The sequence below is a fragment of the Aethalodelphis obliquidens genome, unplaced genomic scaffold (genome assembly GCF_003676395.1).
Source record: "Aethalodelphis obliquidens isolate GAN/ISIS:26980383/991018 unplaced genomic scaffold, ASM367639v1 scaffold105, whole genome shotgun sequence".
Lineage (NCBI taxonomy): Eukaryota > Metazoa > Chordata > Mammalia > Artiodactyla > Delphinidae > Aethalodelphis > Aethalodelphis obliquidens.
In genome coordinates, this window is record NW_020838049.1 from 2,088,509 (window position 1) to 2,104,281 (window position 15,773).

At 34.7% G+C, this 15,773-nt stretch overlaps 1 protein-coding gene across 6 annotated transcripts in view; it reads right to left on the minus strand.

Moving 5' to 3' along the window:
- The window catches only part of TRPM7 (transient receptor potential cation channel subfamily M member 7), a 120,942-nt gene that overhangs the window by 13,324 nt on the left and 91,845 nt on the right, over positions 1 to 15,773 (minus strand). For 4 of the 6 annotated variants that reach the window (XM_027096673.1, XM_027096675.1, XM_027096674.1 and 1 more), the window contains 9 exons: positions 15,091 to 15,158; positions 10,586 to 10,682; positions 8,208 to 8,278; positions 4,933 to 4,967; positions 2,982 to 3,007; positions 1,426 to 1,476; positions 1,274 to 1,339; positions 373 to 656; positions 165 to 247 (listed from right to left, as the gene is read on the minus strand). In XM_027096673.1, the coding sequence (XP_026952474.1) occupies positions 165 to 247; positions 373 to 656; positions 1,274 to 1,339; positions 1,426 to 1,476; positions 2,982 to 3,007; positions 4,933 to 4,967; positions 8,208 to 8,278; positions 10,586 to 10,682; positions 15,091 to 15,158 (781 nt within the window). Of the gene's footprint in view, positions 1 to 164; positions 248 to 372; positions 657 to 1,273; positions 1,340 to 1,425; positions 1,477 to 2,981; positions 3,008 to 4,932; positions 4,968 to 8,207; positions 8,279 to 10,585; positions 10,683 to 15,090; positions 15,159 to 15,773 lie in introns of those variants that run through there. The other 2 variants (XM_027096678.1, XR_003430740.1) reach the window with 2 other exon arrangements.

The window sequence follows — 15,773 nt, forward strand, 5'->3', positions numbered from 1 at the left end:
TGCTCAATTTAGTCATTTTATCCTATACTAGTAGTTTTCTTAATAAAATTCTAATCCATCTTTAAAATGGGTAAATAATGAAATATTCAGCATCAATAATGAAGGTCAAAAGAGAATGCTATCCACATAACACTAAAAGATCTCAAAAATTTTAAGAGATTTACCTTGGAGAATATGGTATGGATTTGGGTTTCATTTGGTTGAAGGCAAATGTGAGCTTTTGTGCTGCTCTCTGTTGTTGAATTTCCTACAGAACAGAAAAAAGAAACCCTCATTCAACACTGAAATTAAGATTACTTGATTTATCATACTTTAGAAGTGAAAACATGAAGCTCAAATAATGCTTCACTGTATGCATTCACTAGCACTTACTCTAAGACAAAGATGCAGAACTGTATCTTCTTTATAAATACTTGACCATGTATTAACCACCTCAGGAAGAAAAGATTTGATAATATAAAGATGTCCTGATTTGAGGATATCATGTTCTGACCAAGTACACTGTACTTTGACAGCTCTTCGTAAACCTCCTCCCATCTCCTCTTTACTTAAAAACTCTATTTTGGCACAGAGGCCTAGCTGTGACCACGAAGACATGCTGTTATTCAGTATGTTGGGAGAACTCTCTTCCAAGCGATACACTGTGACAGGCTCACCTGCAACATGAATAGACATATTTTAAGGTCAAAGTATGACTCTGAAAATCACAAGGTAGAAATTGGCAGGTATCTTTGGTTAAGATTAAGTAAGGAATAGAATACGAGATGGACCAAGTTGTAGTTTTATAAAAGAAGTTTAAGGGCAAGAAATACTCAGAAACCAAGGATCTAATATCTCTAAATTCACCTGTATTTGGTAATAATAAGCATTTTTGAAATCATGAACATTTTCGAGAAAAACTTTTAGAAAGCAATTAGACGTCTAAACACTTCTAAACTTTTTAACAGGAGGTTAGATCTGTTCCACAAACCCTGTGATATCAATTTATTAATGCTTTCATTGCTAAACTACGGATCAAGAGCTTTTCTGAATTAAAATACACCACTGCTTCCGATATGCCAGAAAGAGAGAAAATCAATACTTCTGATGCTTCCTTCAGTTTAAACATACCTGAATCTTGTAGTAATCAGACTGATTAAAATTTATATGAAATTAACAATTCTTAATGTGATCCTTCCTCTTTCTGTCACCACCCATGTTCTATATTACAGTTAAAACCACATGTTAATTAAGGGTTTATTTTCCCTCTTATTTCTTTACTTTTTGGATTTACCTCTTGGAGGCACAGGTGTAAATGGAATGCTCTGGGATAATCTCATCAAGTTATTTCTTTCCACAGCTGCATAAAAATGAGAGAGAAATAATGAAATCCCTAAAAGCTCAAAGAACTACTAAATTTTGTTTTTAATATTTACTATTACTAACCTGAGTAATAGTAATTTGTATCCATAACTGGTTTAAATGGAGAAGCAAGACCTAAAATGGTAAATAAACAAATGAGACCCTTTTAAAAGTACTAATGCAGCATAAATTTTTGTTCAAGCATTCTCATTTAATCATCCCAAGTTTCCTTCATGTAAGCTCTGTTCACAAAAACAGAAAAAAACAAGTAATAAATTATGTCCATCATGTGCTTTATTACCCTACTTCATTATGCCAGATTAGTGGTTAACTGTGTAGTATGACCCCTGGAAGGGAAAAAGCACATGATGGTTCACACTCTCCTGTTATAAACTGCATTCTTCCCTTATTCCCTACTCAAAAAGAAAAGTGTCAGACCTTTGGGGTGTGGGGCTGTAGCCCTATAACCATTTTAATGTGTTGACCATGAGAAGATATAAAATAACAAAAAAGCCCCTCTTCCATCTCTAAGTATATCTGAGGACTTTACTTTTTTAAATTTTTTTATTGAGGTATAGTTGATTTACAATGTTGTGTTAGTTTCTGTGAGGACTTCACTTTTTTTTTTTTTTTTTTGCAGTACGCAGGCCTCTCACTGTTGTGGCCTCTCCCGCTGCGGAGCACAGGCTCCAGACGCGCAGGCCCAGCAGCCATGGCTCACGGGCCCAGCCGCTCCACGGCATGTGGGATCTTCCCGGACCGGGACACGAACTCTTGTCCCCTGCCATCGGCAGGCGGACTCTCAACCACTGCACCACCAGGGAAGCTCAGGACTTCACTTTTTTATTTTTTGGCCACACCGCGCAGTTTGCAGGATCTCAGTTCCCCAAACAGGGATTGAACCTGGGGCCATGGCAGTGAAATCCTGGAATCCTAACCACTAGGCCACCAGGGAACTCCCGAGGACTTCACTTTTTAACTGTACTGAGAAAGATGGAGAATAAATTGAACCAGGAGAATAAATTGAACCTGCTACGTGTTACGTTTCTAGAATATAAATGAAAAAGAACCTATCGTCTTGCAGAAGAAAGCTAGTTAACAGTTGTATCATTGTGTGAGAAGTATAAAATATAGTGTGTGTGTGTGTGTGTGTGTGTGTATATGTGTGTATGTGTGTGCATGTGTATGTGTGTTCTCACACATGCACACAATACAGGACTGTAGAGGAGGGGTACCAAATGTCTCCTGGTTGAAGAAAGGTTGAAGGATATCTCAGAGGAAGAGGGCTTTGTGAGTGCAAGGTCAAGGGGGTCAAGAATACCTCCTGCTCAGGTTTCACTTAGCTGACTGAAAAAGTACCATTCACTAACACACGGAATATAAGGGAAGAAGCAACCTGGGTAGCAAGGATAAAGGGGAGTGGGGAGACTTTTGTAAAACGATCATCATTCACACGGTGAGTTCTTGTATTTGTGAAACACTTATAATGAAGAGAAACAAGCTGAAGGGAGAACTTTCTACTACCTTGGCTTTTTCAAATATGAAGTCTAAAATTTCTTCCTTAGGACAATGTAGTATTTGCTAAAGTATATCATATACAATCCTCAGTTTTTCGCATTAAATCTACCACACAGACTCACCATTCAACGTTCCTTCTTCAGATGGCCTAAAGAAACAACAAAAAATATAAGTTACAATTTTAGTAACTTAAAATTAGTTTTGGCTACCACAAAATTTTTTATTTTATGAAGTTACTGTGATTTAATATAACATTATTAAAGGAATTCTGAGATTCAGATTCACTTTTGTTTGAATATTTGCCACTTCCCTTAAGCTTGTACCAAATTCATACACGGATATGTATAAATCCATATGCATATACTTTATCAACAACTTTTACCTCCAATTTATGCCTACATAAATATTACTAGTAGTTTGATGCCAAACTGAAGGTTCAGTACTAATACAGTAAAATATTCCATGACTCCTCTATTTGTGGAGATTCATTCCAGTACTTTAATAATGCCTTGAAATGACTTTGCAGGATTCTAAAAATACTTCAACAGAACTGATGGGCAAAGAACAGAGAGAACAGCAATTGTATATCATTTTGCAAAATTCAATTGCTAATGTTGAAAAAAATTTTTTTCCAATGTGAATATGTTTATTTATAACAACATATACTGGTACCAAGTGTAGGTTCTATTAATCCCAAAGATTCCAGTGCAAATTAGAGACAAGTGTAGTGGAAAGGAAAGGGGAATGGGAATCAAGAAAAATAGATTAGAAGCTTAGCTCTCCCATTATACAGTTATGTGGCCTTGCTCAGGACTAGAAGGACTAGATCTAGAAAGAACCACTTGAGCAGGAGACATTGGTAATCTCTTTCTTGCTCTTACATTCTATCTGATCCTAATATTTCCCGTTGGCTTTCACCTTAGTAACATCAATATTTCCTATAGGAAATACTTTGACCCTAGCATCAGCCCTTTGTCTACTGCTGATAAACCACTGTTAGCACATCCAAAGAGTACTGACCAACTCCACCTTTCTGGGTACTTCTATGGGTCAGCATTCTGTAACTCAAAGTTCTCTTGTTAGCCGAATTAACATCAACTTTAAGTACTGATTCTGCATTTCCATCCTACAGTTCTACTTATAAAAGACATTATTCTCTGAAGAGGTCTGATTATAAATAGATTTTCCAAATGCCATTCAGGGCCAGGATACCTCCACAATTTGAACAACTGCATACCCACATAGCACCTGGTTTATTCTCGTCTCCATATATTCACATCTATTTCTGATACAGAGAAGGAAATAGGGAAAACACTATATAATATATGATAAATTCCCTCAAATTGGCCTCCCTTCTCAAGCAGTTCACATTGGAGAGTAACTTTACCATGCTTCTAGTATCAAAACAAGATTACTTTTTTAATTACTCTTTTTTAATGTCCTTTGGAATCCTAAAATACTAATTTCGAGGCTGGAAAACAGAGATTATCTTTGATTCTTCTTTATCGTTATGTTTAATCTGTACTGAAAATTTTCACTTTCTGGGGATGACTACTTGTAAGATTGCCTTTTGTTTCTACTTTTGGTTCTGGATTATCACATCAGCTTTCTCGTGGAGCTTCCTGTATGCAGGCTTTCTAATGTACACTGTGTATTACTGCTCTAATTATCAAAGTGTTTCCCAAAAGCAGAAGAAAGGCTTGTTGATTAGAAAGATGGGCAGAGAAATTATTAGCTAAAGTGTCAAACTAAGTTGAACAAGTTTATTCAAAAGCAAGTTGGAAACAGGACTAAATAATAAAATCATAACTGTATCATTATAATGAAAATTTTATTTGAGTTGTGGTTATAATATGACTAATGTAACTATATAAAATCATAAATTAAAATATATACATTAACTTATAATAAATGATTCCCTAATCTCTTCTATGTAAAGACAGGAGATCACAAAATAAATAATCAGCAATAATTTCAAGAAGTGTTAAAAAAGATGATGCAAAGAGCAGGAAAAAAACAACATTCAATACCTATGATACTTTGCACACTAACGATGAGAAAAGGCTTACTTACATTTCTCTATTTGATGGTCTATCTTGTAGCCAATCCTTTAGTCAGAAACAAACACAAACAGAAAGTTAAAGAAAAAAGTCTCTAGATAAAGCATAACTGTTTATCTGTTTTGTATCCTACATGTTTGATGAATGAAGGGTTGAAAAGTTAATATGAATTTGTTTTATACAACTGAATAAAATAAAAAACTGGTATAAAAGCTACCATAAGGCCATTCCACAAAGTAGAATAAACAATTTCATGAGTGTTATTTCCTACAACATAACTGTAATTGTCTGCTGACAATTTTATTTTCTTAAAATACATATTTGTTTCTATGACTCTAAAAAAAAATATGTGCCTGGTGCCAAAACACATCAAAGTATAAAGATAAAAATTAAAATCATGCAAACTGTGACAAAGAAATCACTAATAACAGGCATATTTCATTGAAGCCCTTTTGTGTGTGTACGTGGTGGGCTTTATTCTGCAGTTTTATAATTATTTTTCTAGGTGTGGATTTATTTTTACCTCCCCACTTTGGGACTTATGCTTCCTGAATTTGAATCTTCATATATTTCATCAATTTGGAAAATTCTAAGTCATTTATAATCTCTTCAAATTGTCTACTCTCTCAAGGCCAATTTAGAGGTATTTTTCCATCTCTTTACGCTTAACACATTTTCCACCTAATTATAATTCTATGTTACATTGTGGTCCAATTTAGCAAAATTCTCCATTCAGCTGTGCCCAATCTGTTATTTTAACCCCCACCGAGATTTTTTTTTTTTAATTAACTTATTTTATTTTTGGCTGCTTTGGGTCTTTGTTGCTACGTGTGGGCTTTTATCTAGTTGTGGCAAGCAGGGACTACTCTTTGTTGCGGTGCGCGGGCTTCTCATTGCGGTGGCTTCTCTTGTTGAGGAGCACGGGCTCTAGGCACACAGGCTCAGTATTTGTGGCACACGGGCTTAGCTGCTCCACGGCATGTGAGATCTTCCTGGACCAGGGCTCGAACCCATGTCCCCTGCATTGGCAAGCAAATTCTCAACCACTGCGCCACCACGGAAACCCCTGAGATTTTTTATTTTTTCCCAAATTTTCCAGTATTTCTGAGTAATATCTTTTCTTTTTTAGAAATATTTATAATACTTTTTAATGGCTTTAATCAGACTTATAATCTGTAACCAATAATTCTACTATCTCAAGTTGTCAGAGATCTAATATGTTTGTATAAGCTGGCTCCCACAAGTTTTGTAATTTGGCATCGTGAGGTCATCTTCAATGGAACCTTATTTGTAGCAAAACTGTGCAGCTTAGGTTCAGGATGAGTCCTTCAAGAAAGGAGGATTTGTTACTGTGAAACTCTGCGTTCACTAAACACCCTTCCCACTGAAATAATTTTTTTAATAAAATGATTTTTAATAATACAATCTATCTCCTTATAGCACACTGTAAGTTAATATGGTTAATATGTTCTTTTTTTCTTTTCTTCAGGCTTCTAAAATGTTTTAATAAGAATGGGCATCTGGGGGACTTCCCTGGTGGTCCAGAGGTTAAGAATGCGCCTTCCAATGCAGGGGATGCGGATTCGATCCCTGGTCGGGGAACTAAGATCCCACATGCCACAGGGCAACTAAGCCCAAGTGCCGCAACTACTGAGCCCGCACGCTGCAATGAAGATCCCGCGTGCCTCAACTAAGACCCAAAGCAGCCAAATAAATACATAAATATTTTTTAAAAAAAAAAAAAGAAGAGAAAAAGAATGGGCATCTGGGACAACCGGCAGGCGAGTGAGCAGGGCAAACTGGGATCACTGGGCGGCTGGAACTCCTTGCTGGACCCGATCCTCCTGGTGAGCATTTCTCTGCTCAGGGTCATAGACTGCAGACTGGGCAACACTTTTCTCAAATGTTCCTGGGCAAGGTACGACTGCCAGGGAGGGGATGGATTCCTCACTCCCCATGCTGGGCCGGTTGTGGGCACTGGAATTCACTTCCAAGATTCACTGCTGGCTGGCCTCAGCTGGTGCGAGTGTCGAAAAATTTTTCCCATCATCTTCAGTAAACATTGCAACCTTTGGGCATGCGTGAAGAAAGTTTCCTCTCCCCCAACCCCCTTGCTGTCGCCACAACAAAGGAACATGCATAAATGAGATGAATAAAAATACAGTAATATTTTTTTTAAAAAAAGAATGGGCATCTGATGGACTTAGAAGATCCTCTTGTTTCCTTTCTGCATTAGATGATGGAAATGAGTGAAACAATAGCAGCAGCAGGTCAAAGGCTTCTAACAGGATAAGATAAAAAAAAAAAAAAACCTGGTGTACAAATACACTGACTGGAATATCCAAGGGGTTTCCCTTTCAGTTTATCACAGAAATGAATCCACATCCCATTCGCACACTGAACCACTTATAGTGCCCAGTTCTATGCACAACCTGGGATTTCTCCCCTGCCTGCTCTGGCAGCTTCCTGGAATCTTCTCCATCACCTTTGCTTGCCCCACCTGGGGCTGATAACACCTGGTTGAATGACTTCTTTGTCTTCTGAAGAACCTCCAGGCTCTCATGGTTGCCTTGCTTGCCAGGGTGGGAGCAAGCAAGAGGGTGTGAGTACATGTGTAGCGTTCAGTCCAGGGGGATGGGGCCAAGTTAATATGTTCTTGATGATCCAGGATCATAATTATGAGCACTAATTTCTATACTTGACTAGAAAGGAGCAACTGTTTTTGCTTTCTCCCAAGCTATTTGTCTTGGTTGCCAAAGTCTGCTTTTAAAGAGTGTTTGTAAAATCAAATATTACTCCAGTTGGCTGGGAATAATTTCATATCATTAGCTTCAATTCAAACAGAGATTCCTACCTTTCTTTCTTCTGCATACATTTTTCTTTAATAATTCCTGACTATTCACTACAGGAAGAAACTCTTTTCCATAACTGCTACTATGCACTGAGGTCAGTTTTCTAATGTTAAAAATTTTTTGAAAGCTAGATATAATCTCAGATAAAATATCACCATCTTTTAGCTCTTATCTAATAAATAATTTTTTTTTTTTTGCGATACGCGGGCCTCTCACTCTTGTGGCCTCTCCCGTTGCGGAGCACAGGCTCCGGACGCGCAGGCTCAGCAGCCATGGCTCACGGGCCCAGCCGCTCTGCGGCATGTGGGATCTTCCCGGACCGGGGCACAAACCCGTGTCCCCTGCATCGGCAGGCGAACTCTCAACGACTGCGCCACCAAGGAAGCCCTAAATAAGTATTTTTAAATACGCATATGTTTAATTGAAATGTACAAACCGGTAGTAAAGCTGCTTTGGAATCTACTTCATGACTGTCTTCTATAGATGGCCTTCTACTGTTACTTTCCACTAAAAGAAAATTTAAAAAAATAAAAAAGTTATACAAGTAAAACAAATTTTTTTTAATACCAACTAACCAAACACAAAGTGTTTCGAGGCATAATATAACTTACCTAAGATAACTTATCCTCTCCCCAACACTGATGAATGTAAGCGTTATATGAGTCTCACGGGTCTCTTGACAGGATATCAAAATTATTCAATTTATTTTTGTGAAAAGGCAATATGAAATAAAAAAGTATGGAAAAAAAAGTGTCTTGCTCTTCCCCTGTTCCCAAATTTCTTGTGTATCCTTCCAAAGATATTTTGTGTTTCTATATATACCCCTGAATCTTCTTTTTTAACATAAATGCTAGTATAATATATATATCCTCAGGTTTTTTGTTGTTGGTTTTTTAAATTTAAGCTTGGAGATCTTTCAGTATCAGTACACAGAGGATTTCTCTATTCTACTTTGATATTATGCTGAACTTCATACAATGGATATACAATAATTTATTTAACCAAACTCCTATTGATGGACATTTGGCCTGATTTCAATCTCTTGCTGTAACAATGTTGCAATTAATAATCTTAAACATCATTTTACAGTAATGGAAAAAAAATAGTTCATCTTTCCCCCCATTTAAGATGCCACTTTTGTCACATTTTGCTTGTTTATGCTAAACAAACTTTAGAATTAAGCCTATTTTCCAAAAAAAGTGAGGATGTTAAATTTTAAATTAATTTAGAATTTACAACCTCATGATACAATAAAGGAAAACCTCAGAAAGAACAGTGAAGAGAAATCTTAGAACGAAAGAATGAACGGTGAAAGGAAATCTTAGAACATTCCAGGTATAGAGGGCAAAAAGAGCAGATTGAGATATATTAGGGGACTCTGGGCAAAAGTTTTTCAAGATGATGAAACTGAATATTTTGAAAAAATTTATTCAAAGAGCAGAGAATCCAGTGTTGATCTAACCAAAATCATGACATAACTACACTGGTGGGACAGGGTAAAGACATCTGTGCATGCATGTGGGCTAGGGAATAGAGAGGGGTGGGGACGGCGGTAGGGAAGAGCTCAATCCTTGTCTTCTTTAAAGTGGGAGGTTAATAGATACTGCCTAAAACTGAAATACAAGGATATAAAATTACAGGCATCCTAACTTTAGAAATAATATCCATGTTATCCAAAAATAGTGAGTTTTATTTCTTCCCTCCTAACCCTTCTACCATTTATTTTTCTTCCTTTTCTTCTTTGGCTAAAATGTTAAATAGAATCCTTGTCTTGTTCTCCTTCTGGGGTGTTCAATATTTCACTATGAAGTATGGTATCCGTGGCAAGTTTTTGTTAGATACCCTTTATTCAGATTAAGGACACTCCATTCTATACTTACTTTGTTAGGAGTTTTAATCATGAATGGATGTTGAATTTCATCAAATTCAGCCTTTTCTGCAGCTATTAAGATAACCATATGATTTTCTTCTTTAATTTGTTACTATCATGCCTTATATTTTTGAATGTTAAACTAATTTGCACTCCTGGAATAAACCCAACTTGAAGAGAATAAAAGGAGAAATGATGGTGAGGGGAATAAGGAAGTACTGCTTTTCTTAAGGAACCTTATAAAGATTAAATGTACATAACTGAAAAGTTAGATAACAATAAATTTATACGCATATAACTATGATCCCAAAAAAGCATGATATGGAAACATCTCCAGATCATTCAACTTTTTAAATGAAAAATTAAACGTGCAGGACAACATGTATGGTATGCTACCTTTTGTGTAAAAGATGAACAAGTAAAAAAGACTATGTCATATATGACCACATAAGCATGAAACTAGAGAAAAAACAAAAATAACAGTGGTTACACATGGGGTTGGTGTGAGACTGAGACTGATTTTCAAAGTGCTTGTGTGTGTGTGTGTGTGTGTGTGTGTGTGTATTTTAATTTTGAACCAAATAAATGTATTAATTATTTTTAAAGGTTAAAGCAGAAAAATAAGTTGATTAAATGACTATACAGATTAAAATACAACCGATTCATTTGTAAAAAAGTCAGCATATTTGTAAAAAGTGAGTCTTTGCCTTTCATCTTTTAAGTCTAAACAATCTGTTGAAAAATATTAGAATGTTCAGATTATGTATTATTCAAGGTTAAGAACAACAATGATGGACCAGAATCTTCATTTTCTTCTGCAACATTCATTGCTCAAGCGTGTGACATACATAAAATACATTTAAAGTTTAATGATGTCCATAAAATACCTGTAAAGCTTAAATGAGTATATTTGTTAGCATAATTCATGAAGTCAAAATACTCACCTTGCTCTGAATGAAGAGGAACAGAAGTTTTGTGACACTCAGTAAATCCAGCATGAGAACTCACATGTTTCAGAGTGTTTTCAGAAGGAATATCATTCTGCATATTATACATATACACAATTTTAAAACAACTGAACTAAATTTCAAATCATTGCTCTAAGTAGTATAAGAGCCTCTGGATCTATTTAGCTCAATATGCTTTAATCTACCTGGACTCCAAGGGGTATATTACAAATTACAGTTATTTTCTTCAATGTCAATTTCAAAAACTGCCATCAAAACACCTTACTTGCTTATTGTTCATAAATCCATCTGAATGAGTTCTTTTTCATAGCAATACAAGTTCATTTAAAAAATTGGAGGAAAATAGGAAACTGTAGGGAAAATAATAAAACATTTATCAATTCACCTTAAAAAGAAAAAAACTATTTTACACTAAAATTGAAACAGCAATACTTTCTTCTTTGGAGAGTAAAAAAGTGGAGGGGAAATTTATTTTGGGGAGTTTTGGTAGCTTTCTTATTGCTTTGTATAAGCTATTTGTATAACAAAGATCTATCTGGTCATTATTTGTCAAATTTCAATTTTTTTCATATTTGTTTTATCTATGCTTTTATATTTTTAGGTACTCATCTCTTTTCATCCTTCCCTTAATATTTGTTCTAAAAGCCCTCCTGGCTTTACTGACTTAGTATTTCTATTTTCTTAAGTTTGTTTATACTTTGAATTTTTATATTTAAATCCAGAATTCATCTGAGCTTATGAAGCAATATGAAACAGACGTTTCCTAATTTCTACCCAGTTGTCCAATCTGTGTGTTTACTGACAAAGCATTCCTTTTCTCATCAATTTCTAATCCAACTCTTATTAAATTTGTATTTGTAGAAGGGTTATTTTGGAGTCACCAAAATGTTTCACTAAATATTCATGTTTCAATTATACCACTTGTATAGATATTTTAGAATCTAACAACTAATTCTCCCCCATTTTCTTCTTTTTACCTATTCGTTTTTCCAGATGAACTAACGAAATTCATTAAACTAATGCAGAAGATCTGATACCTTCACCCTGTTTTTTTTTTCAGCTATACACAGGTCATACTACTATGTAACTTTAAAATATTTCCAAACCTCTACCACCGCTCAGAAACAATGAGTTTTAAAATGTTACTACCACAATAAGCTATTACTTTCATTAAATAAATTTAACTTAAACATCTCAAGAATATTAAGTTTTTCTACCTTTGATGTTTCACATTCTTCACATTACAGCTGATTTATTGATATATAGCCAAGCAAAAAGTGCTAACCTTTTTCCTATTGTCACAAAGCAACTCTGATTTCCTTTCTGATTTTAGTTGTTCCTTTTGGAACCAGTTCTAGCTATTTCTTGATTGTTTTACTTAAGTATTTTCCTTGATATATACTCTTTGATACAATGACACATCAATTTCATAGAACCGTCTTTGATAGAAATTCTAGTGTGGGACTGATGAGTGGGCTTCAAGGTATTTGTAAACTCTATAGTTTAAAAGAAAAAAGTTTGTATATGTGCATTTGCCTGGGAAGGTGGTCTGTAGTTTTCATTAAATTTTCAAAGGGATGTATAACCCACAAATGTTCAAGAACTCAAAACCTCTAACCGTCATGAGCTAGAGCTCATTATTCTATTATTACAGTTCTTTTCCTCTAAGTAAAGTACTCACAGTTGTTAAATTTAAAACATAGCCACCACTTTTCTTCCCACTCACAGAAACTTGTTATTTCTTCTTGTTTTTACCAGGAAGTTATTTGCTCACTTAAAAATTTTCAGCATACTCCTGTTTTAAGTTCATTTAATAGGTCCATTGTTAAAAGGTGCAATCTGTGGGGAAACCCTAACATCTACCATTTACCATTAGGAAATGTCCATTCATTATAAATGATTTCCCACCATATATCAAGTGCTTCACAACAGCAAAATGCCCTCAGAGTGTCATCAAATTCCTTCAACTACTGTTGTGACACCTTGTTAAAGATACCTTAAAAGTTCAATGAAATATAAATTAGAGAATTAACAGCCTAAGTCAGGGTAACTATAACTACTATAACTAAGGATTGAGAAAAGTAGAGGCACTAAAAAAGTATTTAGGAAGCAAAACCAGGTAGACTTGGCTGTTGACTGGAAGGGTAGGATGCTGATGCTATTAACAGAGGTAGGAAATACAGGAGGAAAAGAAATATGTCTGCTGAGAAGGGAGATGACGGTGAATTTGAGGTTTTGACATGATGAGTTTAACAACTCTCAGAGTTCCAGCTAGTTAGCAGTTCTAACCTTTTACTGTGGTGTCATGTCAATTCTCTAAGTCATAATCACTCCAAAGATTTACTTTCTCCATATCCATTCCTAGCCCTCAGAATTTTCCTGGCTAAAATTGAAGTGTACAGGTTTAGAGTCAAACTTGGGGTCAAATGCCACTTAGGCACTAATGCCCCTATTACTAAGTTTTATTACTAACTGCTAAAAGGTATCAATAAATATCTCTAAAATTCTAGGATACCAAGTACTCAACTATAATATTTAAACATTTAAAAAATTACTTTCACTAATAAAAAGTGAGCAAATATACTACCCAAATTATCATGTACATCTCTCTTGAACAACTAATTATACTATAAGGAAGGACTAAAATAAGAGGCATTGGGCTCTCTTACACTGACATAAATGGACTCTACAATTGAGCAATATAACATACTGGGTCCATATTTTTAATTAAAGGGTATCTGCATATAGGAGAAAGAGAGTGTGATAGAAATTTTATTAAACTTAAATAATTCCAAATTACAAAAAAACTCTATTAAAAGTTACGAAGGTCCATAAAAAACTTCATTTACTATAAAATCCACTTCAGTTAAAACCTGTTCAAGAAAAACCCCATATGGAATGTAGATATATCACGTCTATATTTTAAGAATTATAAAACCAACTCTGGTAGAGCTTTGTCAGTTCTTCTTTCTACTTATTATTTTTTCTCATTCATTTATTCTTCCCTTGTTTTTCATCATCATGTGTCAGCTAATGCTACCTAAATTCATTCAACCTATTTATTTAGTTCTCTTCTTCTCTGTAAGGCATCATATATAATGGAAAATTCAGATCGTTAGAAGTATGTCACAGAATTAAAATGGTTAGAATACATCATGCAAATTAGCCTTATGGTAAGTTTATCTTACCTACTTCCTCCATCTAAATGTATATGTATATTTTAAGTTAACTTTTTGACTCCCACAAGTACTAAAGAGACTTTACCTGATATTTACGCATCTTTGAATACTCCATAATCGTTATTTCTTACATCATTCTGATGGTCTTATTTGAGTTAAGAAATACAAACTTAAAGGCAAATATGGAAAGAAAGGGACCTCATGGAATCACTACATCTCAATTTCCATATAGTCACCAATTAAATCCAAAGTTAACAAAATCTAGTTAATAGACATTAAATTATTCACTTTTGTACAATAATTCAATCAAAATATATGCTATTAAAAATACAAATGTTGGGGAATTCCTGGCGGTCCAGTGGTTAGGACTCTGTGCTTTTACTACCAAGGGCGCAGGTTCAATCCCTGGTCAGGGAACTAAGATCTTGCAAGCTGAGTGGCACGGCACCCCCCCCCCTCAAAAAAAGTCGGCATTTATATTATAAAAAATGCACTTGAGTCTACCTTTTAGATGTAGGGTAATAAGTAACATGTCCTGACAGCAATTTCACAATTAACTATAGATCATATGAGAAATAATCATTTATAAAAGCTTATATTATATCATTATCATTTCCTTGACTCTAGTTTTAGGAAAAACTTTATTTCCGTTATATTTATCACTTGATCATTTCTACAACTTAAGTTCTTAAGGGATGGAGAAGCTTAGCACTTTTCCAGGTCTTCCTAATTATCTCGATGTAGCTGTTATTACCCTTAAAGCTCAAATTAGTTATTGGTAATTTATGAAAGCAACAGTTAAAAAATAAAAATTTTCAGCCAGGAAACACACCTTTTTGCTAGTTGTTCTGTATACTTTAAAACTCATTTAACCAACATTTACTGAACAGCTTACACTTGCACACGATACTGTAGTTACTGGCATATTCAGCTTTTTATTGCTAGACCACAGGGTCCTTGAGAAGCAAGGTTATATTCTAATGAATTTTGGGGCCTGGGAAAGAGTTGAGTTCAATGAGTAGTCTGTGGAAACCATACAGGGAGAAGCATTTTTTAAGAGAAATTATTAAATAGGTGATTTTTAACTTCAGTTAAAAAATGCAAGCTATTTGTACATTTTTTCATATTCTTCAACTGTTTCTTCTTTTTTTCAAATTATGTATAAGCTTCAAATATTTGGAACTCTCATGTTGATGATGGTTTCTGCTAACACTGTATTTTTCCTGAAAAATATGTTTAATTCTATTTTGAACTAAACTCCAAAATAGCAAAATAATCACGCTGCTATAAGGATTTACTTACGGATAATATTTCTTTTATCTTGTTTGACGTTTCTTTAAACCTCTGTAAATCCATGCTATCTCTGTGTCCTTAAAAAAGAAAAAAGAAAAGATTACAACAAAAAATACTTGTTTTTTTTAGTTCTATCAAAATAATGTCATTGCCTAGTCTATTCAAACAAGTGACGTATGTTGTCTTGTGAGTAGTTTTGATGGCTCTGAAGTTTCCTGTAGCTTTCCTGATAAATACTGAAAATAGGTATCAAAAAGCTGGAGAAGATGAGTAGTTCAAGTTTACAGTAACAGGATCCTAAAAGAATCCAACATGTGATATGAAGTAAACTGCTTGAAATTTAGAAGAGGGGGAGCAGTCATTTTTACTCTCAATAAAAAAAGCATTATATATAATTATTATACATATATACATATAAATATAGACATCAAACATATGTATATCTACATATCCATACCAGTGGCAATATATTAACAAACAGACTAAAATATGTTTTTAAAAAATAAATTGGGATAGATTTTATGTAGGAAAAGTTGTCTCTATAAACCCACAGTGAACTCACATAGCCTAGCAGTAGAGATCAGCAGGCTCAGTACCTAGATAATCCATGGGGTTGGCCCTAATGTGGAGAATTTTACATGGACATAACATTCTGTGAACCATCTCTATACATGTTCTGTGACTAGGTAAAT